The 27,941-nt window shown below is 57.7% G+C and overlaps 1 protein-coding gene across 2 annotated transcripts; it reads right to left on the bottom strand.

The window, feature by feature from the left end:
* Positions 1 to 16: 16 nt before the first annotated feature.
* On the bottom strand, positions 17 to 27,737 carry TBX4 (T-box transcription factor 4). 2 transcript variants are annotated; one of them, XM_037163720.2, is made up of 8 exons: positions 27,552 to 27,737; positions 26,656 to 26,750; positions 18,709 to 18,828; positions 17,388 to 17,535; positions 5,308 to 5,460; positions 4,212 to 4,300; positions 3,869 to 4,104; positions 17 to 1,108 (listed from the first exon to the last, which is right to left on the bottom strand). In XM_037163720.2, the coding sequence occupies exons 1-8, from the start codon at positions 27,735 to 27,737 to the stop codon at positions 489 to 491; spliced, it is 1,647 nt and encodes a 548-aa protein (XP_037019615.2). In that variant the 3' UTR covers positions 17 to 488. The 2 variants fall into 2 exon arrangements, with proteins under 2 accessions (XP_037019615.2, XP_037019616.2); XM_037163721.2 differs by having other exon boundaries at positions 17 to 1,105.
* Between the last annotated feature and the right edge of the window lie 204 nt (positions 27,738 to 27,941).

The following is a 27,941-nucleotide window of genomic DNA, read 5'->3' as shown; positions in this document are numbered from 1 at the left end:
CACGGGCGTGGGCCACAGCTCGGCTCCCGACAGGGTTCTCGGCTCCGCTCACAAAACCATGGCCAGGAGCTCTGCGGTGTGCAGAGAGCCTTCCCACCCTGGCAGTGAGAGTCCCCCCGAAACTGTCCTTGTGGGGCAGACCTCACCACCTGGCCCTGAGTAAGTCAGTATTATATTATAAAAATCTCTAAATAACTCACACGAACTGCCCCCTTTCACCCCACCCATGGGCACGTTCAAGAGATGTCAGATAGCAATGGACGCCGGTCCTGCAGCCAAAAGCACTTCTTACGCCACTGCATTTTCTGCCTTGTCGTGACCTCACACGTGCGGCAGAAGGTTGAGGCTCCCCAGTGCATGCACGCGCACACACACGCACACACCCCACCCTTTAAAATACCTTCCTGTGTTTCTTGGTAGTGCAGGCCACCCACAGAGGCTAATACTGGATTGACATGGTCCTGGGGCTGTCGGGGGGGACGTGGGAGTCATCCATCAGTCCAGTTCTCCACAGTCCCCATTCCTGAATGATACTGTAGGGAAGCTTCCCGGGATAAGGAGAAGCTCTGAGAATAGAGAAACTCGCTGGCAGCGTTCAGGTGCGGAGAGGGCGGCTTCCTCTCGCACACGGTGGGGAGGCCGCGTTCCCTCGGGAAGGGGGCCGCGGGCCCCCGCTCTCGGACCTGAGTCTGTGAGAGCTGATTGTAGACACTGAAGTGGGTGTTTCCAGGTGGCTGGGAGCTCTGAGCGGAGATGGCAGGCAGCCGAGGCATCATAGTGGTGGCGGTGAAGTGCGTGGGGAAGGACTGGTAGGGCACGGTCTCCATGGTCTGCACGCTGTAGCTCGTGTACGGGGAGACCGACGTCCACATGTTACAGCTCAGCGGGGGTGGGGGCAAGTCGTCCACCCCAGACACCCCGGCAATCTCGGGCCCGGAACCTGAGTACATACAGGCTTCTCTTGGGGTCACCTCACTGCAGTAGGAGGGGCTCAGCATCTGTTGGTCGTAGGGAGGCGGAGACCGGAAGTAATGATCCTCCCCCACTGCAGAGGGAGCTTCCAGATAGGAGCGCTTGCAGGGCAAGTCCAGGTGGCGGGCACTGTCTGCTGGGAGACAAAGAAACCTTCAGGAAGGGCCTTTCCCCATCGGCCCGAAATCAGAGCACCGGGCCGGGTGCCAGGGCAGCCTACCTTTGTCACTCGGGCCCACCCTTGCCCCATGGCAGTCCCCAAACCATCTTAACCAGTCACAGCTTCTACAAGGTGGCAGCAGCCAAGAAACGGTAAGATTATGGACCTTGCTCACAGGCCACGGGGGACACTGCGTCACTGGACACTGAGCGATGTGTTTGGCCAGGAGGCACACAGCTTTGATCCTTTGCCTTGACTCTTGGGGATGGGAAGAGGCCTTAATGTGTGCTGGCATCTTATACTGGGCCCACTTCTGGCCAAGGAAAGTAGAGACAATTTCCAGACTAAACCAAGCCCAGAGGCCACATCCGTCTGAATTAGCCAGAAAATGAAAGCCGCAATATTTCTGCCTCTAGCCTCTGCCCCCAGGAAGGCCGTAGCCAGCCAAAGCTACCTGTAGACACGTCCCTGTTGCTTTCGGAAGAAGGGAACCCTACACATGTTCAAGGAAGTCCCATCAAATTGTTAATCACAGAGTCCAATAGTAACACTGTTTACAAAATTAAGAAATGGAGCTGATAATAAGTAAAAGGTGACTTGTACTTTTGAGCCTAAGCTAATAGTCTGGGGATAGAGAACAGCCGCTGCCCCAAACCACGTGTGTGCGTTTGTCCATGGCCCCATCCATGAGGGCTGGACTACCTGGAGCGGCACATCCTCCCCCCACCCCCCGGTACCCAGGGATGCCCCAGGCCCCGGGACTTGGGCAGCAGCTCACTCAGCAGACTTAAGAACACTTGTCCAGGGGCTCCTTTTGGCTCAGCACCCTCTGTCTTCTCTAGGGATTTGTCCTGGGAGCTGTGCACACACACAGTGCAGGACAGCCTGGGGGAGTGGCCAGGTTTGGGGGTCTGTGCTCACCTCTGCCCCCTTTGGAGGCATCTTCCCTGATAGGGAGGAACTTGCCGCTCCCTCGCTCCTACCCCGCCCTCTCAATCATCCCTCACTCATCCCCCCTCTCCATCTCTCCAAAGTCCTCCTTTCTCTCAAGAACACTAAGCTCTTGAACTGGGAAAGTGCCCCAGTCACTCTAGGCCAAGAGTGAGCAAACTTTTTCTATAAAGGCCCAGAGAGTAAATATTTTAGGCTTTGGGGGCCATATGGAATCTGTCGCAACTGCATTAGGTCTCTGAATACAGTTGTTTCGCTCAACATCATTATAATGTTGATGAGGGAAAAAACAACTCTGGGCCAGGGCCACCGTCTGTGTGGAGTTTGCTCCTTCTCTGCACGTCTACACGGGTTTTCCCCAGTGCTCTGGTTCCCCCAGGTCCTAGGACCAGTGCGTGAGGTGAAGTGCGGGTGGGGGGTGCCTGGCCCTGTGATGGGAGGGCTCCCTGTCCGGGGCGGCTCCACCTTGCACCCCGAGCCACCAAGATGGGCGCTGTCTACCACTCTGAACTGGAGTTGGTGGATTAGAAAACCACTATCTGACCTCTGTAAATTAATCTTTTTTAAATGTATGTATAGTTTAATTTATTTCAAAGTTTAATATTGAAGGGTTTGGGGTCTTCGTTTAGAAGGGTAGTGATGTTTCTGTGACCAGAAATATGCGGCAGGAACTTAACTCTTGTTCGTATCGACTAGCCTGGGGTCTCACTGGTTACAGCTGGTGCCTCGTGAGGACTTCTTCCGCCCGGCTCTGTGGCCGTCACAGGACAGCACCGCAGGCAACGGGTAAAAAAACATGTACGGCTGTGTCTCAATGTCTTTTGTTATGAATACTAAAATTTGTATTTTATATAATGTTCACATATCATGAAATAGTCTTTTGATTTTTTCAACTATTTAAAAATATAAAAACCATTTCGTGTGGCTCACAGGCCAAAACAAATTTATCCACAGGCCACCGTTCGCCAACTGCAATCTCGATCATTGGTTCTAATGGGTACAGGGGATGCTCAGAGCTCTGCCGGGCTGGGAGCTGGGCTGAGGGAATATTATGGATTGCAAGGGAAGTCCCCAAACTCATTGCCAGGAGAATTTCAGACCCCATGGAGTCTCCCAGTGGAATCACATGCCTGTCTTATAGCCGAGGAAACCAAGACCCAGCCCCAGAGTGCAGCAGACTTTTGTTCTGGCCCTCAGGGTGCCTCTCCTTTACTGAGAAGCCGGCTGGACTGAGACGGCGCGGCTGCCGGCAGCCAGACCCGCAGCCCACCCCCACCCACAGCAGCTCGTTCAGCTCTCGGGAAGCCTTCGCAGGTCCTGGTGTGACGAGTGGGAGCCTGTCATCATGTCTCTAGCTTATCCCTGTTTTAGGACTGAGGTTGCTTTGGCAAATGATGCTGGACTCTGACCTCTCAGCCTCCTCCCATGCTCAGGGGCAGAGCCCGCCCCGTGCAGGGCTCCCAGCGCTGGCTGCGCAGCTGCACCTGAACTGCGGTGGGAAACGGCCTGGGGACACCCAAGCCACATGCTGTCTGTGAGGCTTCCAAAGGCTGCATTAAAAGCCAGACCCAAGATCCCTGCCCTGAGCCTGGCTGTGGTCCCTGTCCTTTCAAGCTTGCTCTCCTGGGCCACACAAGGAACTAGGTGCGTGTGCGTGTGTGTGCCTGTATACACACGCACACGGGTGTGCAATCAAGCACGTTCCATGAGCAGTGGGGAGTTTCCGTGAGGAGAGCTGCACCCCTCCCCTGACCCTCTAGGGCCTCTAGGCCAGGAGAGAGCTACCTCGTCTTTTCAGGCAGTGATAGAAGAGGCTGGAGTCCCTCTGGGCCGGGAAGGCGTTGAGAGGAAGGTCCTGTGGCTCCGCTGCGGCAAACTGCATGTGGGCGCCGTTCTCATACTGGTAGTGCTGGAGCGCCTGGTGGGGGCCGTGCAGGGGGCTGACGTCGGGCTTGGCCGAGAGCTGAGTGGAGACAAGCCTCTGCCTCATGATGCTTTTGGAGATCACAGGGTACTCTTTGCTGGAGCAGGCAGAGGGACAGAGGGAAAGGGCCAAGGTGCTGTGAGGGTTACGGACTCCAGGCACAAGAACCCAGTCTGCCCACCCCACCCCAGCCGGGAAGCCCACCTCTGCAGCCGGGCCACACGCAGGTCATTGTCGTCACTGCCCCGGAATCCCTTGGCAAAAGGGTTGTTCTCAATTTTCAGCTGTGTGATCTGTCAGGAGAGGACGCACAGCAGGGTTGCTGGGGTAGAGGGCCGGGCTGGCTTCTGGCCCTCATCCCCCGCCCCAGGCACAGTCTGAACACACAGCGAGGGCTGGGGAAGTCACATGCCCCAGACCTGGGCCGGCCAGGAGTCTCGCTGGGTCCTCCTCGGCCTCACCATTGACATCTCGTCACTGGCTCTTATCCACCCTCCTTGCCACAGACCCTCTAAGTCTGCCTTCAGCTCTCCCCATGCTCCTGGCTTTAGTCCCGCATCACCCTCTCCTGGGAGCCTGTGACAGCTTCCTGTCCTCGTCACCCCTGTTCAGTGCAACTGCCACATCAGGTTCTGAGAGACCACTCTAAATGCAGATCTGACTCTGTCACTCTCTGCCTAAAACCCACCACAGCCTGTGGTCCTTCTGCAGTGACCCCTGTCCACCTCACCAGTCCCAGTGTGCACGTGTGAAAAGCACTGGAAAGGGTAGCACGGCAAAGGCAGAGGCCACGGAGAGGTGGGCAGAGGAGAGAGAGCAGCGGAGGCAGCCAGGACGCCCCGGGCCTTCTGAGCAGCACTCGGGAAGGGCCTGCGGGGGGGGTCGGTCCTCCCGTTCCCACACAGTGGACAGTGCACGGGGTCCCCTCTCCCCATGTACCCACCCCCATCTCTCTGCAGGCCCAGAATGCAACCCTTGAATCCCAGCAGGGAGAGACATTGGAGACCAAGGGTCCTAGCACTCGAGCCACTGGGGAAAGCTCCAGGCCCAAGCTTTTACGGTTGCCAACTTCATCCAGCCCCCCATATGGAGGCCGTAACTACTCTGCACCAGAGGTGGAGGAGTCTAGTCCCCCTTCCTGCCCACTTGCGATGTCTCACTGCTCTCAGGGCAGGTTGTCAGGTCCCTGCGCTGAGCCTGCCTCAGCCTCACTGCCTCCAGAGCTTCTTCTCTGTAATGTCAGCAGAAATGCCACGTGGTGTCCAGCGGGTGGGGGAGCCTGTGGGGACCACAGCTGTACCTTGTGATTCTGGTAGGAGGTCACAGAGATGAAGGAAGTCTCTGGGAACACGTGGGTGCAGAAGGCTGTGTTTTTGGAGCCAAAAGCATTGTTCTCATCAGCCTTCACGATGTGCAACCGCGGCTGGTACTTGTGCATGGAGTTGAGGATGATCTGGAAGAGAAGGGTCTCATTCTGAGCTCCAGGTCCGCCGCCCTCTGTCTGACCCTGGGCCTCTTTCAGCTGGCCCAAACTGGCTCTCATCTCCTGAGAGCCCAGGCTGCAGGGCCTGAGCCCAGAAAGGTCATAAGTTCCCACCTGCAGAGCCAAGCCCCTGGACCCCGACCCAGCCCCTGGGTGGCCACCCTCAGGACCCGCCAAGGTGACAGGTTGCTGCCCTGGGGCTGTGGAGAACTTAATTCAAAGCCCCCAGTGAACTCAGCACAATGTTCGAGGGGGAACTCGGAGTCACAAGTAGAAGTCCAGGGTGCAACCTAAGAGAAGTCACTGGACATCTCAAAGCCTCAGCATCTGTAGTTGCAAAATGGGATCGTGATAACATAACTTACCTCCCTCAGGTTCACCCCTCCAGGCAGACTTTTCCCCTGGCTTCTCCCGCTTTTCTTCTGCTTCTCCCCTGAACCCCGCTGACCCCCCTCCCCGCTGCTCACATGTAGCGTAGCCTGTCCTCCCTGGAAATGCCCACTGCGGGGGCTCAGCCCCTCCTCACAGTTGTTAGCAAGAAAAGCAGCTTCCCAGCCCAGGAGCCTGTGGAATGGGGGAGGGGGAGCGGGGGGGGGGGGGATCTGAGGAAAACGTTGCTTGCTGGCTGACCTTTGTCATCTAGTCACTCCTTTGTTCGCTTATTGTCCGCACTCACAGAGGCCTGCTGAGGGTGCTGGGAGACTCAGCTGCATCCTGACCCAGAGGGAAGCTCCCTCCAGGGCTAGAGTTCAAGGTAGCAAGGTAGGAGGTGAGCCAAGTTCCTAAAGTAATGCCAGAGAAGGCCGGAGGCCCTGGGCACCCACGGGCCCTTGAGGATGCTTGGGGCTGGGGAGGTGGGTCACCCTGATTGCTGAGGCCGGGGAGGAGCCGGGGGGCGTGGCCCCGGAGCCCAGGGAGTAACACAGGGTAGTGGCTGCCCCAGACCCGCCTCATTCAACTGCGCCCCACGGTAGCGGCTACATCAGGTGCCATTAAAATGTATTTTTTATCGCTGACATTTGCCAGACGCACTCCCCATTGGAGTCGGGACCAGGAATTTGGGGCATTTTATCAGCACTGCCGCTTTTGTTAACTCTTTCGCTCCAGTCCTGGCCACCAGGCTGGGCTGGCCCTGCTGGCTCCCACCCACCCAGGTTCCCAGGAAGCAGGCCTGGTGCTGAAACTTAGTGAAAGATTTAACCTCTGAGTGACCAGAGTGCCGAGGGAAGGGCCAGAGCAAGCTCTTCCGTGGAAAGCCTGCACAGAAGCCTTGGTCCGGGAAGGCTCTGCCCTCACCACACCCTGGGGCCAGGGGCAGCCCAGAGGGAAGGTTCAGCCGAGGACGGTGCGGGGCCAGCAGCTGGGCTCTGCCCTCCCTGGGTCCCTTGGTTTGGCTGAGTAGCTCTGTCCAGTAGGAACTAGCTTTTCTGCCTTCTACACTGGCCACTACCCCTTAGCCCTCAGTGACAAACCTCTGGACGCTCTTGGGGCAATTACCGAGCGTTCCAAAGCAGGTCCTGCAGCTGGAGAGCCACTGCCCAGGGGGCCACCAGATAAGAAACTCAGGGTGAGACTGAAAGACACAAGTCCTTTGGGGTCGGCGGGGGGCTCAATGGACATCCCTCTCCAGGAGGCTGGGAAAGGTCCCCTAGGGAGAGGAGCTGGGTCTTGGGAAACACCTCCCAGTCCCTTTAAGTTACTCTGTCACCCCTACTCTGTCCTCCCAAGCTGCAGGAGCTAACGAAGGACCTGAGATCCCGGAAGACCTAGCAACCCAGTCCAGCTGCCCCCAGGAATCCCCCGATTCCTACCTCAGCATCTCTGCACATGCAGTCCCCTCTGCTGTTTTACCTTCCTTTTCCACTCTCCCTCGCCTTCAAGGCCTATCGGCTCCTCCAGGAAGCCTTCCCAGATTACTAGGGCCTGCTCCAAACTCCCAGTGCTGAAACTTCTGGTGTATGGTCGCTAGGCTGTGGTTCTGCTTCCTAGTGACTTCTTATTTCTTCTTGTCCCTTCAATGAAACCATAAACTCCTCAAGAAAAGGAACCATATCTTTCATCCCTTTGGTAACTCCAGGCCCCTTTCCCAAAACAGGAACTAGTGAGGGCACAGCAGGGACAGAGGAATGACGAGACCTGGGCCAGGGCCACCAACTCTGTATCCACCCCTCTTGTCTCCCTTTGTTCACTAGAGGCAAGACAACCTAAGGCATTTTTCAGGTCAAGAATAGTGATGAAGCGTGTGCACAGACATCTTTCCGGGAGTGCTCACATGCTCCCGGGCACATGGGACTAGCCCCGGTCACCCAGCTCCCCTAGGGAGGGACCCCTGGGGAGAACATGGACCATGGGGGGACAGAACCCAAAGACACACCACAGGCAGCTGCATGGTGAAGCTGTGCCACCCCTCAGGGACACCTTAGGACCAATGGCAGCCGCCACCCTGCTCCTCTGCCACCTGGGCAGTTACAGTCTGGAAGAGTCAAGCCAGAGCCTGGACATTGTCAACTCCTTTTTCCCTCACAGTCACCCACCTCTAGGTCCGATCACTAGTCACCAAGTCCTGTGACTCCCTCTGTAAAACAGAGGCCTCCCCGGTCCTGCTCCGCAGCCCCGGTTCAGACCCCGCGGTCTCTCCCTGGGTTTCAGAACAGCCTCCTCCCCGTCTCCAGCTGCGTCCGCTCCCTGTCCCCTGGGGCACAGCTGGTCAGGACGCTCCCCTGCCGAACCCTGAGGTCCATCCAGGAAGACCGCAGGGGCCCTTTGCACTTCCTGCTCTCGCTTCCCATGCCCCCCCCCTTCTGCCGGCTCTTAGGGCTCAATAAATGCCTTCTAGTCATAATGCCACCTTGGAGGGTCCCCGCTTGCCCCTTGGGATAAAGGCCAATCTACTTAGCCCGTCAGACAAAGTCCTTGGCTGTCAAACATACCTTCCAGGGAAGGGAAGCGGACAGGCTGGGGGAAGCTGGGAAGAGGGCTGCTGCCGGGCCTGCGGGGCAGGTACGAGCTGGGGGAGGGGGGGGTGCAGCCCCAGCCACAGAGAAGCGCTTAGAAGCGTCTGTGGGTCTCTGCTCACCAGCTGCAAGGCTTCAGCAAAGCTCTTCCCCTCCGGTCTTTGGGGCCCCCTCTGTAAAGTGAGGCCTTCGACTGAGTGGTCCCAGACACCCTCCTGGCCCCGACAGCCTGGGACCTGCACAGGTGTGTGGAAGGAAGCCCTCCCCCCCACATGGCACCAACACGAGTATAAACCGGAGCCCGAGAGAAAGGGAAACCGGCCGCGAGACTCACGCCCCTGGCTTTACTCGGAAGCTCCCCAGGCGTCACATGGAACGACTTTGCCAGAGTCTCACTTTCGGGTTTGTTGCAGAGGACAGGGGGCCAAATGAGCCTCCATGCCAACAAACCCCACGCCACGGCTGGGCTCGTCATCACCGCCGTTTTATAGAAATGGGATTCATTATGTTCTGGCTCCGGTTCAGAAGCCTGTTAGGTTTTAACAACTGCGATAGCGCCAAACATCCATCTCCTCGGGAGATCACCACGGCACGCTGGGCCAGCGGGCCCGGATTCATCTGCGTTAGACACACAGAGCACTGGGGCACGGAGAGGCAGACCTCGGAGCTCACTCTAGTCCAAATCGGGACCAGGAGGCCTGCGGTGGGAGCGTGACTTGCCCAGGGACATGCAGCTGGTGGGAGACAGGATCCCCAGGAGATTCCAATGGCCTCCGAGAGAGTACACGCTGCTCCCAAGGACGAGCTCGGCAACTGCAGATGACCTCTGGGCAACACGGTGTGAACTGTGCAGACCCACTTACAGACGAACTTTGTTCTCAGTGGACCCACGCAGTTCAAACGGTGTTGTTCAAGGGTCATCTCCGAGGTTGGGAATCACTTCCAGGGCAGCAACCCAGGGGCCCAGAAATGTTCACTAAACATGCCCTGCGTGCCCGGCGCTGTGCTGAGGGTCCGACAAGACCTCCCGGTTCAGGATGATTTACAACACCCAAGTAAAGCAGGCGTCCTCGTTGGCCCCACTGTCACAGACCGGGGGCGGTGCTGAGGCTCCGACCTGCAGGCCTTTGCCCAGCCTCAGGCCGCCGGAGGGAGGCAGAGCCAGGACCGGCACTAATTTCCAAGCCTGAGCTCCTATCTGTACGCGGCTGGTGAGCAGGGGGCCTGGCGTGGAGGCGCGTGGGGCGCCTGCACCTCCCCAAACCACCGGCAAGGGCATGGCGTGTTGTCAGGGCTCAGCAGATAGGGGAGAAAAGAGGCAAAGAGGGAGATCTACAGCTCCGGGTCCCTACTGGCACGTTAACAAGAGCAGCTTCGGGGGGACACCAGCCCCTGGTGGAGGAAGTACCCCCCTGTCTAAATACCACCCCCTGTCCACTCACTCCCCACCGACCAGATCCCACTTTTTGCCAGACACAGCCAGGCATGAGGACATCAGGGTGATTACACCTGAAACTCATACAGCAGTATTCACCAGGGTTAGCCCAATACATGTCATTAAAATAAATTAAATAAACACCTCATGGGACTTCCGCCAAGATGGAGGCATAGGTGGATGTGCCGTGCCTCCTCACACAACCAAGTTTAGAGACAACTAAATATTAGCAACAGAAAACACAGCCAGAACACGGAAAATTGAACTTTTTGGAAGTCCGTTAACAACAAATTCTTCAGCCTGACCGGTAAGGGGCGAAACCAGCGGCTGGTGAAGCGGGATTGCACAGGAGAACTCGGTCGGACGGACTCAGGCGCGCGGAATCCATACGCGCGGAATCCAGGCGCAGGGTTGGACCTAGTGAGCGACCGAGCGAGCCACCAGGCGAGCGACCTCGGGGGAGACAGCGGAGGAGCGGTGCTGCGTGTTGACTGGGGTCGCACATTTGTGCGCGGGCGGACGGGCGAGGGAGTGGGCAGTTGGACCGGCCCGGTCCCCGCGGCGGGTGGCAGTGGAGGGCGCCGCCATTTCCCTGCTCTGACCCCACCTCCACATGTAGCGTCATAACCCAGCGACTCTGAGTGGCCCAGCCCAGGTGAACCACCTAAGACGCTAATCCTCACCCAGCCGTGAGAAACAGCAGAGGGGGTCGCCATTTCCCCACTCTGACCACGCCCCCACATACAGCGTCACAACCCAGCAACTTGGGAGTCCAAGGCACCGCTTCTCACACTTAAAGGGCCCGAACAGACCAAAAATGTCGCAAGATCTCAAAGCCCCAGAGCCTATAAATCTAAGCGATGAAGAAATAACAAAACTCTCAGACGCACAGTTTAAAACACTAGTCATCAGGATCCTCACAGAACTGGTTGATTATACTGACAAATTAGACAAATATATGAAGGCGAAACTAATTGAAATGAATGGAATTGCACAGGACACCAATAGCAATGAAAAGGAAACTGGGACTCAAATCAAGGGAGTGGACCAGAAGGAAGAAAATAATGGCCAAACAGAAAAGAGTCAAGAAGCAAGAATTCAAAGAAATGAGGAGAGTCTTAGGAACCTCCAGGACATCTTTAAACGCTCCAACATCTGAATTATAGGGGTACCAGAAGGGGGAAAGGAACAGCCACCAGTGGAAAACTTATTTGAACAAATAATAAAGGAGAATTTCCCCAATCTGGCAAAGGAAATAGACTTCCAGGAAATCCAGGAAGCTCAGAGGGTCCCAAAGAAGTTGGAACCAAGAAGGAACACACCAAGGCACATCATAATTACATTAGCCAAAATTAAAATGAAGGAGAGAATCCTAGAAGCAGCAAGAGCTAAGGGGACAGTCACCTACAAAGGAGTCCCCATCAGACTGTCAGCGGATTTCTCAAAAGAGACCTTACAGGCAAGAAGGGGCTGGAAAGAGGTATTCCAAGTCATGAAATCTAAAGACCTACAACCAAGATTGCTCTATCCAGCAAAACTTTCATTTAGAATGGAAGGACAGATAAAGTGCTTCTCAGATAAGATCAAATTCAAGGAGTTCATCATCACCAAGCCCTTATTATATGAAATGTTAAAGGGACTTATCTAAGAAAAAGAAGTTAAAGAAACATGAACAGTGAAAGGACAACAAACTCACAGTTATTAACAACCACACCTAAAACGAAAGCAAACTAAAAGGACAGCTAGATCAGGAGTGGAAACATAGAAATGAAGATCTCAAGGAGGGTTAGCAACAGGGGAGTGGGAGGAGGAGAAGGGGGGAGAATGTACAGAAAATAAGTAGCATAGACAGTAGATAGAAAATAGATGGGGGCAAGAATAGCATGGGAAATATAGAATCTAAAGGAATTGAAACACATGGTCATAAACGAAAGGGGGGGTAATGGTGGGGATGGGGGGTAGGGTGGAGGGGAATGAAGGGGGGAATAGAACAACTGTAACAGCATAATCAATAAAAAAAATTTTAAAAAATAAAATAATAAAATAAACGCCTCATGGTTTCCTATCTAGTGGGAAGGCACACAAATCAAGCAAAAATTAGTAGTGAGAAAGTGCAGTGGAAGGAAGTCTGCATTTATCATCGAGACGAGATGAAAAACCGAACAAGAAAGGGGTAGGACCTTAGGAAGAAAACTCAAGGGCGCCTTTGGAGGGCAAAAAGCTGACTTCGATGAAGAGCAAGGCATTCCTCCCGATCTCCCTAAGTAAATGTATCATTTATAGTGATCCTAATAAAATGACGGGGAAGGGGAGAGATCGAGGGGGCCACAGGGGCCAGACGTGTGAGGACAGGAGAGCAGACACAGCGGAGGTACAGAGGTGGTATTACAAGCCTCATACACTTGAACCCCATGCAATTGAACTTCATACAATGTCACTCACCAGCATTGCCCCATAAATATAAAAATATAAAACTACCCCTGGCTGGTGTAACTCAGTGGATTGAGCACAGGCCTGTGAAGAAAAGGGTCACTGGTTTGATTCCCAGTCAGGGCACACACCTGGGTTGCAGGCCAGTTCCCCAGTAGAGGGCGTGTGAGAGGCAACCACACATTGATGTTTCTCTCCCACTCTTTCTCCTTCCCATCCCCTCTCTCTAAAAATAAATAAAATATTTTTAAATAAAAATAAAATATAAAAATAAAATTAAAATAAGCTTCATTCTCCACACTGCAAGCTTACTCTAAAGTTCACATGAAAAAGCAAACAAACAAAAATGCAAGTCTAGCCCAGAAAACCGCAAAAGAGCAACAGGAGGGAACGGCCAGGCCTGCCGGGCACTCAACCCTGTCGTGAAGCCTCCGCCGTTAAGGCGCTGGCACACAAACAGACGCAGGTGCGACTGGGGCTTAGTCTCCGGCCACCCGGCCTCCAGACCCGAGAGGCAAGTGCACTCCCGCAAGGCTGGTGTTGGGGCAGCCGGACGGCTCTCTAGAGCCGTCCAGAAAACAATAAAAAAGTTGGATTCACACCTCATGTCAAACGATGCCAGAATAAATTCCAAAAGAATCAATGGTTTAAATGTAAAAATAAATCCATAAAACACTAAAAGAAAACAGGAGAAAATGCCCTTATAAGTAAGGAGTGGATAAGGGCTTTCAATCACTCACAATGCAGAATCGGTAAGGAAAAGACCAATCCAGTCAACACAAAACTTCTGCGTAGAAATACCACAGTAGGCAAACTCCAAAGACAAACAACAAAAGGGGAAAACACGTGTGCGACTCCTCCCACAGATGGGGCAAAAACCTCCTAATTGATAGGCACTCCTGGAATTAATACGGGACCAAACACTGAAGAGAAAAATGAGCCAAGGGTAAGGACGGCAGCTCACAGAAGAGAAAATACACATTAAAAAGATGCCTATTCTCGCTCAAAATAAAAACATACAAATTAAAACTAAAACCGATACCCACATTTCACCCATCCCACTGGCAGACACCCAAAACTTTTCTCTCCCACCGCGCTGGGGGGCGTTGGCGGGAATATCCACCAGGGTGACTCCACCTGAGGGCAGTTACGAACGGCCAATCCAAACAGCCTTCCCACGAGCACATTACCGCACAGCTGTTCTCGGCACAGGTTTACCATGCCCCACGCACCGGCTCAATCAAAAGAGCACAAAATACAGGAAAACACCGAGGTCCTTCAATCCAGCTGCGTAGTTCATGGAACAAACACGCGATGGAATTCCACACGGCTGTGGGAAAAGGGATGCGGACGCTGCATGTGAATGGACCCATCTCCACGATACATGTACTAGGTTGACCAAGCAAGGTGCCAAAAGGTGTTTGTGGTATGGTACCGCCTGTGTCTAAGAGAAGGGATGTGAGATTCTGGATTCGGCTTGTGTCTGCAAAAACAAAGGCTTTTTGAAGCATTAGTGACATCGGTCACTTGTGGCTGGAACTGAAGAAACGAGGGAGGTGGGGAACCTGGGGCAGGGGGAAGACAGCTCATTGGAGGCGTGTTTATTTATTCATTGGTTCATTTTTAAACCAGGTGGATGTATTTCCTATTCAAAACCAAATCTCAAAACAAAGTATAAACCTGCAACTGTGGTAAGTACTGGGACAAAAAGGTACATGAAGTTCTGACAGCCTATACTGGGGACCCTGACCTGTGTCCCCGAAGAAGTGGCATGGAGCCTGGGTCCCAAGTTCAGGAGAAACACAGGTGGTGAAGAGGAGGAAGTGGCACTTAGAGGACACTGTGCGCACGCTCCCCTGTGGCCAAGCAATCGCCGCCCACACCCCCAGCCCAGGATGAACTCAGCCTCTGGAACAGACTTGAAAGTCAAATTCATATCAGAAATCATAAACTGACCTTCCTCCTCATGGATCTGGGATTCTTGAGACAAGAAAAGGAAGACCGCGTCCTGCTGTCCCGCCGTAGCACGCAGGCCCTACCGCAGGGGGGCGGGGGGCCCTTCTCTACGTCTGGAAGCACCTCCCCTTTCCACCACACGGCCTTGTGGCTCAGGAACTACCTACCTACCCACTTGGCGCACAGCGACACAGCCAGCAGAGCCGCCGACGTAGGGCTGAACTGCAGCTGTACAGAAGCATCTCGGTCCCGCCCTAGCCCCCTGACCCTGTCTGCCTCTGCTGCCTGCCTGCCCTCGGCCTTGGGCTTTGCTCCCAGCACCCAGCACCCAGGGATCATACCCTGGACCACCTACCCCTCAAGAACAGAGGTCTTTCCCAGACTCACAGCAAAAACCTACAAGATGCTCTCTAGTCAGAGCCCAGTCAGAACATGTGGCCATGTGGGCTGAGGGGTCCCTATTCGGGAGCCCCTGCCTTCCGTGTAGGACAGGTGGCCGGGCCCCAGCCCTCACCCAAACCCCAGACCCTTCTGCTGGGAGAAGGCTGCCAATGAGAGGCGACCGCTCCACTGAGCCCCTGAGATGCTGTGAGAAAAGCCCCAAGTCCATCTGGCCAGACAGAGTTACTTGAGGTTTAGAAGCTCCTGGGGAAAACAGAGAATTTGGAGGTGAGCTGTGCAGAAGGAAGGGCTTGTTAGGGGTCAGTTTACAGTGTGAGATGGCGCTGTCCCGGGCTCCTGCACTGAGAAGCCAGGAAGGGCGACCTGGAGCACTCACCACTCTCGTGGGCACCAACCCAGGAGCCAAGGTCCAAGTGGGCCACCACGCCCTGCTAAGTGAAGGAAGTTAGCCCATCCGCACAGCCCCTGTCTCCTGGCCAAAGGCTGCTCCTTCTCCAGTGGGGCTCCAAACCGCACAAGCCCTGTGCACAGAAAGATGCGTGTGGACGCTGAAAGAGTGCTGGGGCTGATATCTCCCTGAGCGCTGCCCCTCACAGAGGGCATTACAACCAATAAGCTGTGCACGCTCCAGAAATGTGGGGATGATGGAGCAGGGAGGTGCCCTGCACCCCAGCCCTCTGGAGAGGAAGCCGAGTTAGTACGAGGAACGTCCCTATTGCCAAGGGGAGGTGAGCCCCAGGCAGGCATGGCAACTGCAGCCAGGGGCTCCCCCGACATCACTAACCCACTGAGCAGCCCCACTGGCCCAGACCCAAGACTACATGCAGGCTTAGTGCAAACCCTCATGGACCCCAGTAGAGCCACCAAAGAGGCAAGCCAAGCTGGGAAAGCCTACTACTGGGCTACCAAGGCAGGTCTCTCTCCCACTCCTAAAAAGCCCAGCTCCCCAGTCACCTGACCACCTCACCTGCCACCTTCTGCAGAGAGTCAGGGAGGCAGAGCAGTCCTTTGAGGCATCTCTGCAACTGGGGACACAGCTCATCGTGGTGAGCTGTGTACCCAGAATTCTCACCAGACCTCTGATCCCTGGGTCCGCTAGCCACTCACCCAAACGTTCAGCTCCTGCCGAGTTCTGTGCTCACCCCGGGGGACTCTCCCTGGGGTCTGTGTGTGTGCAGCTGTGAGTAGAGTTGTGCCTGTCAGCTAGGTTCCCTGCTTCCGTCACAGCCTAGCCAAGCTGAGAGGTGTCACCCATCATCATCGTCATCGTGCTCACAGAAGGAGACCTGAGAGGCACTGGCTGGGCGCAGGGTCTCAGCCAGGATGGTCCCCAGGAAGACCTGGAAGACGCCTCTCCCCTCAGTGACAAGGCCCTGTGCTCAGGAGGCGGGGTTTGGCTGGCCCTCCTGCTGGACTGGTGGCTTGTCTCCGCCCCTACGACAGGCTGGGGCTGCCCAAGCACATGGCACCACGCACACCTGAATGTCTCTGCCACACACCCAACGCACCTGCCGGCCCTGCCTGGGAGAAACCCGTGCTGCTCGAATAACAGATAAGTAGTCAGTCAGGAAGTATGTTAACTAAGCATTCTCCAGACGATTATTGATAGTTCACCGACACGGAGGAGAACTGAACAGGCTCCGGGAAAAGCAGAACTAAGAGCTCCTTGCTAGTCACATACAAGCCCACCAGAAATGCAGCCCTGGTGGCATTCTCCACGGAGAGCTGTGGTTCACAGAATTCTGCTTTGCCTGCACATCCCCAGAGACAGAGCTGAGGCATCAAAGAGGCACGTACTCACCTGCACACCGGCACCCTGCTTCCCCCAGCACCGTGCACAACCTGAGTGCTGAGCGTGCAGCCCTGGGAACTGCGTCTGGGAGCCTCCAGTGCACCCGTGCCCCCCACCCCACCCCACCCTTCCAGGGGAACCATGGGCAGCGAGAGGGGTACGGCTGTGCCCTGGCAGATAATACTAGGTCCTCAGGCTTCAATTGGCCCCACATACTTTGAGCTAAAAATTTCCACATAAAAAGCTTTTGTGGGCCTGCCAGGGCCAGATGGCAAAAGAATAAGCTTCAGCAGCCTGAATGGGGCGTCGCAGCAGCAGCAGCATCCACGGGGCTTCGGGACCTCTCTGGCGAGAGCCGGGTCCCAGCAAGGCCAGGAAGGAGCTGACTTGGGGCCAGGGCACGACTTGCCCTTCCACAGGGCCGGCAGCGGCCAGGCCGAGCCGCCGAACACGCCAGAGAGAGGCTTTAGCCTCACCATGACTCTTTCTCAAGAAAGTTGACTTGTCTCATGCTCCAGCAAGGCCAAGTCTGGAGAAGCTGAGGCTGAGAGGTGTCACCCGTCATCATTGTCATCATGGTCACAGTTGGCATTTATTTAGAGCCTCCTATATACAGGGTGCTTCGTGCATGTTCTCCCATTGAGTTCTCACAACCATGAAAAAAGCACACAGGGTTATCTTCACTTTCTAGACAAGGAAACTAAGGCTCCAAAAAAAAGGCTGAGAAACTTGCCCCAAATCACCCAGCCAGTAAGCATTAAGGGGAGGAAGGTACAGCTGTGGGCGTGGGACCTCGTGCTCCTTGCCACAGACTGGCTTGGCAAGTGCCAAAGCCTGGAGCTGGATCCCCATACTGGATTCTCCAGACCTCACTGCACCCATCCATCCGTGGTGCACCCCAGTACTGGCCTTTGAGGCCTGTTCTTACGTGGCCAAAGGGGTCTAGGTGGTTGTTTGTCAGCTTCAGCTTCTGGAAGGAGACCAGCTGCCGCATCCAGTGGGTCCCAGTGGCAGGAGAATCCGGGTGGACGTAGAGCCGTCCAGGCATGGCGGGCTCAGCCTTCCCTGCCACCATCCTGCCAACAGAGCAATCGGCCGAAGCAGTTGGTCTCCTGGGGTCTGGGAAGCCCAGAGCCCCGTCCACTCTCTGAGAACAAATCCCCCCCGACCCGAAGGGGAAAACCCCTGCTGGTCCTGTTACACCCACCATTTAGGATTTGGGGCGTAGCCGTGAGGGGCAGAAGAGAGAAAGAAGGAAAAGGGGGGGTCACAGAGAAACATCGTCGTCTGCTGGAAGGAACGCGGTGAACCACAAACGTCCTGTGGGGAGATGCAGGCACCACTGTTTTGCGTGTTATATAGACGATTTTAAAATGTTGTAAATGATCTTATTTGGAGGGAGCTTCTCAGGGGGCCTAGACACCTTTTGGGTTTCTTGCCCCCAGAGAAACCAACGGGTAGCTGCCCCTCAGCCAGAGCCCGCTCTGCCTGCTGGCCCAGCCTGGGGAGAAGAAATGGCAACGCGGCCTCTGGCAGAACCTGGGGACCCCGTCCGCCCAGTCTCTGCTGGCCCCACAAACCGCCCTCTGTGGAGCCCCACCCCGGAGCTGCTGATCCTTTCGGTCCCTCTCTCTCCTTGGGCGCTGTCCTGGGCCCTGGGGACAGGCCACTGGGAGGTGGCCCCAGGAAATGGAGCCCAGTGTTTATTGTCCCAGGCCGGTTTGGTTTTGCCCTTCAACCCACCTGTATCTCTCAGCCCTTTGCCAAAGGGTCCCATCAGCCATCCCCCGGGGCAGCAGCCCCCGACTCTGGCTGGTGGACACCCTCTGCAGCCGGAAAAAGAGGAAGCGAGAGGGAAACAGGAGATGCCACAGCGCAGGCGGCTACATGCCCCCAGCCCCCCCGCCCACAGAGAAATGGCTCTGTCTCCCTCCCCAGGCAGCACGGCCCAGGTTGATGTTCATCTGTCACCCCACAGCATGGCCACCAACCCGGCGTGTCCACGGCTGCCGGGGGAGCACAGGCCCCCGAAACCCACCAAGCACTGCAGCCCATTTTCCACCCCAGGCCCAGCCCAGGTGTACGGGCATTTGCTGACCCCACAGCCTCTGCAGCCCAGTTCCCCAGGCCGTGGGTCTGGGCTCAGACTCTCTGGTGAGTCCCTGCAGCAAACATCAGGTGGCCATGGGTGTGGCAGGTGGCAAGGGCAGTGGAGGAAAGGCAGGGGACACAGGGACCCAGGTTCTTACCATTTGTTGTCACAGAACTTGTAGCGGTGGTCATCCGCAGGGACGATGTCAATCAGCAGGATATATTTGGTCTTGGGGTTCATGCCTGTGACTTTGACCTTGTAGCTGGGGAACATCCTCCTGGGGGAAGCCAAAGGGTAAGGTGGAGGCATGGACAGAGCACCAGCAGAGATGGCAGGGGGAGGGGGCAGGAAGCTCTCAGGAGCACGGCCCTATAGCAACAGGTCTCAGGCTCCGTCAGAATCTTGTGTGAGTCCCGTCCCTCTCCGGCCCCAGCCTCTCCCCACACAAGGAGAAGGATGCACTAGCCTCTCTCTGAGCCCCTGCCGCTGTCAGTCAGTCTGTCTAGGAGGAGGGTTTACCTAGTTTCCCAAACTGACTCCTCCCTCCCCCACCGCATTCCCTAAGATTTAGATCTAGTGGCTGCAAGCAGCTAACGCTTAGAGACCCTGGTCAGGACCCTGAGAGAGGATGTCAACACCAAGCTGTCCACCTCGGTTTCCCTCCTGTCCCTCACCAGTCCCCGACAGGTAACATTCTGGGATGCCACTGTGGGGAACCAGAGTAGAAGACCTGGAAGTCCCTGTCAGCCGCTTCCATTAACCAATGACGGGTCTCTTCTGGGTCCTGTCTCTGGGGACCCTTAAACCAATGTGCAGGGAAAGGAGAGCACTGCCGGGAATCTCTGCATTCCTTCGGAGGGCTCAGCGGAGCTGTGTGTCTCTGTGGATGCCCGGACCGGCCTGCCCATGCTGCCGGGTTCCAGGGGCAGTCCCACCAGGGGGCTCCTGGAGCAGAGCATGGATTCTAGGACCACTGTGCCGAGGCTCGCAGCCGGCCCCACCACGGACAGCTGGGGGCTGAGGGCAGCTCGCTCTGTGCCTCGGTTTCCCCATCTCTGAAACGCAGAGATTACCTCGTATCTCATGGGCTGCTGTGCGGATTAAATGAACCCACGTAGGACTATGAGCACGGACCCACTGCGCTCTTCTCCACAAGCCAGTGGGGCGACCTACCTCTGTGAAAATGGGTTCACCAAAAGACAGAAAGTTTTGTCTGTCTTTTGACAGTCCCTAAGACTGCCCAGGACCCTGAGGCTCGAAGAGTATTCCAGAGAAGAGCCTCCCGGACCCCTCAGCACGCGCGCACATTCAACAGCAGCCACACACACCTGGGCAGGCACCGCTCCCTCCCCTGCTCAGCAGGTCCTGGCCCTGGACTTCCCCGGAGGGGCAGACAGAACTTTTCCACTATCCTCCTCACACACCCCCATGGCCCAGAGATGATCTCAGACAAAAGTGGCCCCCCCCACCGAGACAGACACGGAGGGCCTCCAGAACCGAGCCCCCTGAACCGGGAGAGTGCCAGGCCAGCCCGCTGCAGGACGGCCACCGGGCGGTCTGCCTCTCACCAGCTGAGACACAGTACCGGGACCCTCCAGAGAAGCTGTCCCAGACACCTGAACCAGACGATGGGAGCCCCCCATTTTGTCAACACAGGTACCCACTTACCTGCACAGGGCAAGGCCTCCGGAAGGGATCAAGACTTCCATAAGCTGGTGGACCCTACAGCAAGCCCCGGGCAGGACCCTGAGGCGGAGGGGTGGGGGAGGGGTTCCGGGCTCCAGTCCGGGCCGCCCTGCCTCGTCTGTCGCCCTCGCTCTGGCTGGAGGGAAAGACGGGACCGCACTGCGGCGGCCGGGAAGTGGGAGGCTGTGACCACGTGCGTGCACAAGTGCCTGCGACCCAGTGTGCGAGGTGGAGCGCGTGCGGGCACGCGTGCGTGCCTGGAGGGAGGAGGGCAGCGCTGGCTGCACGTCTAGGGACTTATAAACCGTGTGGAAGAATTTGTCTCAGATGTCAATTGAAAGCATTTTCAAATGTCCCCCTCCCCGGGAACGGGGGAGTGAGAGGGTTCAGGAACCCAGGCCTGCCTCCTGCTCGCCAGCCCCCCGCCTGGCCCGGGGGCACAGCTGGAGCCTGCACCACCCTGGTTCCTGGCCCAGCCGCTCCCCGGTGGGCCTGGAGCTGGAGAGCGAAGGCGGCAGCTGCCTCACCTCCCCCTCCCTGGGGGAGGGCCAAGAATCCTGTCCTTCCCAGGCCACCATTTTGTAGCTGCCACAGACGCGGCCACAAAATGGGGCTGTGCCCGGTCCCGGTGCCGACCGTGGCCCCCTTGTCCTGCAGTCACTCTGGGTGGCGGCAGCAGAGGGCAGAGAGGCTCCCGCCAGGCCAGTGTCCACACCGGCCGAAGACTGTGGCTCGCTGCCACTTCCATATTCTGCCCGAGCTCGGCGGCCTCGCGGGGACGGGGGTCCTGTCCTCCGCGCCCCGGCTCCTCCCGGCAGCTCGGAGGCCTGGCCCGGAAGGCCAGCGAGGAGCCAGTGCGGAGCCCTCCGAGGAGGGCTGGTGGCCTGGGACTCGGCTTCTCCCGGACACTGCCCGCAGACGGACTGCTGACTGATAACGGTGTCTGGGAGGTTCGGGGAAGTGGGGGCCGGGGAGGAAGGTGCCACCCCGCCCTCGGTCCCACCGGGCAGCCGCCCCCGGAAGCTGGGAGGGCGGTGAGCTGTCTGGTCTGCACCGGGCGTTGAAAAGTCCTCAAAAGGCTCTTCGGGGCGCAGTGAGCTCCGCACCTCGGTGGAAACAGCTCCGCCGGCCCGACTGCCTCTGGGCTTTGGAGCACAGGCCCTGTGGGGACCCTGGGCACAGTCGTTTCCCCCCCAGGGGGCTCCAGGGGGATGAAAGGCTGCCTGCCCCGTGGGGACAAGGCTGAGTGCGACGGTGAAACGCGCGCTCCGCCCACCCAGAGGCTCCAGAACCGGCCGGAGGGGGAGCCCGAGGCTGGAAGGGGGCCCCCAGCAGGTGGGCGCGCGCGGAGCCACAGAGGCAGCGCGGGGCTGGGGAGCTCTGACCGCCCGGGCCCACCCTGCTCTGCACCGGTCCTCGCCTCTGCAGCAGACGAAGTGGTGCGGCGCGGCGCCTGTTGTTTCTGTGATTTAGGACGGGCATAAACTGCACCTGAAAACCGACACCTATGGCAGAACTGCCGCTTCAGTGGGAGGAGGGCGGGTCAGGCCGGGAGGCGCTGGCCCTGAGCAGCCCGTATCCCACGCGGCCCGACCGCGCGCTGCACGCGAAGACCCGGCTCGCCTGTCCCACGCGCGGGGGGGGCGCGCCCACGCTCAGCGCCCCCCCCCCCGGCCGTCTCTGCGGCCTCCGTCCTCCGCCCGGGCCCCTCCGCGCCCTTCCACGCGCCCCTGGCGCCCTCTCCGCGCTCCCCTCGGGTCCTGCCCCCGCCCCGGGCTCCCGGACGCCCCGGCACCCGCGGAAACGGCCCCGCCGGGGGAATAAACACGCCGCCCGCCCCGGGGGCCCGGGGAAGAGATGAAAGCGCGCGGCCCCCCCTCCGACCCAGACACAGGCTCTGAAAGGGCGCGGGGCTGGAGCCGTTATCTCCATCCTCGGAAATGGTTTTAGAATGAACTGCTAAGATAAGCTTCCTTCGACGGGCGCGGAGAAACCGTTTTGGGGCATTTCGATTTTGGCAACGAATCCGTACACGCAGCCTTGCTGCTGAGCGGGAACAGGACGGTCACAGCTGGGCCCAGAGAGACGCCAATTCGGGGCACGGGCCGCCTCGCTGCCCGCCAGTCCCGCGGGGCGGGGGGCAGGGAGTGGTGGCCCTCGGAGACCCGCCACCTTCCCCACCTGGCGGGGTCCCCAAGGCCCAAACCACCGCAGCCCCCACTTCCTGGGTGGGGGGTGGGGGTCGGGGAGCCCGGGACCCGCTCTATGGGCCTTCCCATAAATGTAGGCGCAAACTCAGGTTGAAAGGCGAAGTCTGGACCGAGGTGGGGGAGGGGCGACTAGGAGCGCGCACGCGGGGGCTGCTGGGGGCTGGTACTGCTCCGTTTCTTTATCTGGGTGTGTGTTCGCTCTGTGAAAGTCTACAGAGCTGTACAATTAAGAATTGTTCGCTTTTCTGCAGGAATGTTCCACTTCAATAAAATTGGCATTAAAATTTTTATATATATATTAATACACACACACTCACCCTGGAGCCCAGAGTTTGAAAGGAGCAGGCTGCAGGCAAAAGGTCGGGGGTCCACAGAAAACCCACCCGCCTTTCCATGCCCACTGCCCGGGGGTCCTGGGGAAGCATTCTGGGTGACTTGGGAAGAGGCCAGGGCCCAGCACCCAGGCTGAGCCGGGGGCTGCTGTGGGACCGAGTCTTCTGTAGCTGGACGGTTTCTGAAAGCAGTAACACAGCTATGTAATTTATTTCCACTTTACGCACACACACAGTTTTCTAATTCACTAAAGCATTTTGAAGACATACTTTCCCTGGGGGTGGGGGAGGAGGGCAGGAGCAAGGGCGTGTGGAATGGATGCTGTTTTGGAAGGTCAGTTGTTTCTCTTAGATTTTTTTTAAAAGACATTTCCTTCTGATAGACTTTTGCTTTCAGAAAATACTTTAAAAAGAGATCAAAGCACTCTCTCCCCAGTGCACTTTCCCAGTGTCTTCAGCCCTTACTTCTCTTATCACCCACGCCACCGAGCGCTGACGCTCTGTATACAGAGCCAGGGCAATTGGCTTTGAAGCCCCGGATTAAGCCAGGCCAAGTCCTTGCCTCAGAATAACAAACAATACAGGTTCAACAGGAGTTCTCATCGGTAGTTCATTTTTCAAACGCAAATTCACTGTCACGAACACCAGCAACATTGAACTCAACAGGCTGTGAAGGCCGATAGTGGAGATTTATCTGGTGGTACAACCGTGACCTAGGAGTCGAGCAGCCAGACGCTCAGGGAATTTTCATTTTGGGGAGGCTTATATTTAAATTTTTGTGGAGCTCACTTTTATCTGTGTTTGGGAGAAAATGGGGCTCCTCACATACATCAAGCTCGGCGGGAATGGAAGGAGGCAGAGGAAGAGGTCTGCTCTCTGCCACCCGCAGCCCAAGCCTTCTGGGCACAGGGGCCTGAGTGGGGCAGAGACTGGCTGCGGAGGGGTCTGGCCGCCCCTTCTACTGGGCATCGGGGGCTCCTGGGCATCCAGAAACTGATGGGTCACGTGGTGGTCGGCGTTTTATTCACCAGATCAAATTGTTTGAGAATTCAAACTCACTCCTTGGGCCTGCAGACCTTCCAGGGCTTCAGGCAAGAGGCTTGTGACCCAAGGGCTCAAACTGGCTTGAGAGCCTTCTGCTCCCTCTTCTCCAAGACCTGCCCTGCCATCAGCCAGACGGCAGTGGTCACACCCCCAACCAGCTCCAGGGCAGGGCAGCAACCCCCATTCAAAACACTGCGCTGACCCTGAAGTAGGCGATCAAGGAAATGTCTCAAAGTTGGGGCTTTGTTCTGGGGGGGCGGGTATCTGCTTGGCTGGTGTAGACCTGGTAACTGCCTTAACCCGGCTTCTATGTACAAGAGCCAAGTGCCTTTCCTTCCCTGGGGCAGGGTTTACGTCCAGCTGTAACAGTCTAGGAATCTGTGAGTCAAGGTTTAGGAGAAAGGTCCAGGCCATTTACTGAGAGATGGAAGTGTCCCAGGAAGGGACTGGTAGAGACACAAAGAAGAGAACCGGGAGGGGCCCTGGGCAGGAGGTTGAAGAGCCACAGCCCAAGCAAGCAAAGCAAGCTGGCTCCTGAGGCTGCCGGCGGGAGGGAGGCAATGAGGGAGGAAGGCACCGGAGCAGTGAAAGTGGTCTCTGAAGTCAGTGGGCAGCTACGCGCGGGAGGGAAAAGGGTCTATGAGAACTGTGGGGGAAGGGGTTGAAGCGAGTGACTTCCTTAAAGAGTTGACCTGGTGCAAGGAAAACCTCCTGCCAGAGAAAGGACTGTGAGGAACTCACGACTGGCCAACATCATCACCGCCATTTTTAAATCATACCATCATTCCCTGAGAGCCACCTCTAAGCCTCCGCTAGGATCAGGCACAGAAGTGTGCCTGCAGCCAGTCCCCTCTGCAAGGGTGCACGCTAGTGTGAGTGTGTGTGTGTGAGTGTGGGCTGGGGGAGGGAGCGAGGAGGACCCAAGCAGATGTAGGAGACCCCACTGAGAAAAGTCACAAATGTCTTTTGTTTAAAATGGCAGAGGCCAAGCTTGCCCAAAGAGCATGCTGGCCATTTATTTTCTAGAGACGAGGTTATTTCTGCTGCCTAAAAATGGAAGTTCTGGAGCTTTCTCTGTCTCCTTTCCTTCCATCCTACATGGCAGTTGCAAAAAATAAATCCCACCCCTTCACACCTGTAATCCACTCAACAGTTTGCAGTGGGTCCCTGGATTGAGTCCCCCGGTTGCGCAGAAAGAAGGGACAGCAGGCACCACCCCCGTCTTACCCGAAACCACTGAGCCACAGGAAGTTTAGCGCTTGGCCAAGGGCAGGTCGCTGGGAAAAGGGAGGGCTTGTGCTGCCTGCCCCCCACCCCACTGTCTTCAACGACCACCCCGTGGCACCCTCTGGCAGGCCCCCCCAATGCACCCTCCTCCCCACGTCCCAAATGCAGCAGGCTCAGGCCCTGACATCTAACTGCTCCGTCTCCTGACAGAGGCCCTCGAGGCCCTGGGGGCCCTGACCGCTGCCCTGATTTAGGCAGGAGGGCAGCCACGTGCCCAGACCCCCCACCCACAACGAAACAAAGGAGACCTCCCGAGGCTGGCCAGTGAGCAGAGGGGAAGGACCACAGCACCCCTCCACGGCAGGCCACCAGCTTTCCATTCCCTCTGAAGAGCCTAAGCAGTTCAACAGAGTTCTGTAAAAAGTAGGGAGAGAAATGCTGAATGGATGCCAGACGTTTCTCTGAACCATGATTAATATTATTAGCATTTGTTATATTCATGTTACAGCTAGCATTTATTGCATGCTTACATGTGCAGGAGGTGTGCTAAGTGCTTTACATACAAGAGGATGAAGAAGGACCTACTATTTTACAGCTGGGGACGAGGAGGGGCAGAGACCCTCGCCCGAGGGCTGCCCAGATGGAAGCAGCTGAGCTGGGACTGAAGCCCCTGCTGCCCGACTCCAGAGCCCTGGCCCCTGATGCTTCACCGTCTCAGCCCTCAGAAAACCCAGTGGTGGGCCCACAGCCAGGCCAAGGGACAGTTTCACACCCAACCTGTCCCCCAGGGATCAAAACCAAGTGTGAGTACGTGCAGGAGGTGGACTGGGTCGGGAGGGAGTGCGGGGAAGGGGGTCTCTTTCTGCAGCCCCCCCCTTCACCTGATGACCGCTCCCCGAGCCGTCCCGCTGCCCCACCCAGACTCCCGGCGGCAGCCGTTCTCTCCGGCAGCGTCCTCCCCTCGCCCTCTCCTCCCGGTTCTCTCCCACAGACACCAGTGCATTTTAAAGATGTTTCCACTTTATAAATCATCCCTCTCTGGCAGCCACCCGAGAGCGGCTCCCCAAACAGCACACACAGGGCCCAACGGTGCCTTCCCCTTGACTGAAGGGGGGGGCTGGCAGTGGAAAGCGGCACTCTGGTGGGACCAGGGACTGGAGGTCCCCCCTGCCCACCACACGTTATGGAAAAGGGAAAACAGGACCCTGTCCCCTTCCTCCATTTGCTGAGGGGTATCTCCAGGTCCCCAGTCAACGCAATCCTGAGACACTCCCACAGGTCCCCAAGAGGAGGAGGGCAAAGCCACCCCCCAGGGGGCCAAAACTGCCCTAGCCCGGACCCCCAGCATGGAGATTTTTATTTGCATTCATTTACCTAGCGCTGCCCCTCTGCTCCTTCCTCCCCAGCGCCCCCAGCAGGGTGGCCTTCTGTGGGTTTCAGAGACCCAGTCCCAAGTCCTGTCTGGGCACTAAGGCCGGAGCGGTGGAGGGACCTCCGGCAGCTACCCCACCAGGCCGGAGGCCCAGAAGAGCGCTAAGTGTACCCCTGGGGACCTCCACCGCTCCCTCCCACCTTCCCCCTCCCAGCGTATCTCCCAGAGCTGACCTGCCCGCCTTGGTGATGATCATCTCCGTGCCCGCCTCGTGGAACTTCTTCCAGAGCTCTTTCTCGTGCAGGCCCACCTTGATGTTCTCGATGGTCTAGGGAGGGAGGGAGGGGGACTTGTGTCGCCTGGCCCGCGACCCCAGCGGCCCCAGCGGCGCCCTCAGAACGGAGAACACGGGCCCAAGGAACTGTGCGAAAACACTGCCAGTCCCGGAAGCCCACACCTCAAGATTTCGTTTCGAGAAATTATCCCGTATCGTGGGTGAGTGTTTAAAGCATGTGATCGGCAGCGGAGGCCCCTCCCTCGGAGCTGCACCTGCAGACGGGCGGCAGCGGACAGGTAAACTGCCCGTGCGGGGCAGATGACCCACTTGCGCACACACACGAACTTTCCACGGGCGGACATCGCCACAGGCCGGCTGCAGGTGCGCGGACCCAGAGGGGGCCACCTCCTCGGCCAGACCCGCACAGGCCGAAGGCGCGCGCGCACAGCGCCTTCCGTTCACTGTCACCCTCGGGTTATCACCGTGACCTTCCCGGGGAAGGCCCGCGGCCTCCGAGCCCCGCAGTGGCTCCCGCACACGCTGGGCCCGTCGGGGCCGTTCTTCCCGCCCAGTCCCAGGCGCTGACCCCCGGCCTCTCGGGTCTCAGGAACCGGACTCCGTCTGGGCTCCCTCCCCTCCCCCACCTGTCCCAGGGTCGCCCAGGGGGTCCCAGTGGAAAGGCAGAGCGCGCGAGCCCCTGCCGGGGGAGCATCAACGGACGGCCTGCTCAGGGCGCAGCCAGGTGCCCCGGGAAGCGAGCCCTGCCCGCAGTGGGGCGGACTGACAGACTGACACACACCCGCAGACAGACCACCGCCTGACCTCTACCCGACGCGGCCGGCGCGCACCTACCTGCTCCGCGGTGGCAGAGGTAGCGGCGTCCGCCCCGGGACCCGGGGGACTGCCCAGCGCGGCCCCACTGAGGCCCGGCGCGGCCAGCGCGGGCTCGGGGGCGCTGGCGGCGTTGGCCTCGCCGAGCGCTGGGCCCGGGGCCCGGAAGGCCTCCTCGCTCTCGGACAGGCCCTTCTCCTGCAGCATCTCCTGCGGGCACAGCACACACCGGTCACCGGCCCAAGTCCGCACTGGTCAGAGGACCCCCCAGCCCTCTCCAGCTGAGGCGGGGAGGCCGCCCTGGCGCACGTGGACCCCGCCCCCTCCTGAGCTGGGGGAGGGGGGATATGCCAGGGCAGGACCCTCCTCCTCCCTCTGGGTTCTGGACCTGGGAGGGTCTGAGCGGGTGCA

This window comes from Artibeus jamaicensis, unplaced genomic scaffold (assembly GCF_021234435.1).
Source record: "Artibeus jamaicensis isolate MK-2021 breed Jamaican fruit bat unplaced genomic scaffold, CSHL_Jam_final contig_1998, whole genome shotgun sequence".
Taxonomy (NCBI): Eukaryota; Metazoa; Chordata; class Mammalia; order Chiroptera; family Phyllostomidae; genus Artibeus; species Artibeus jamaicensis.
Note: the sequence above shows the minus strand (reverse complement) of the source record. Positions and strands in the feature narration are given on the sequence as shown.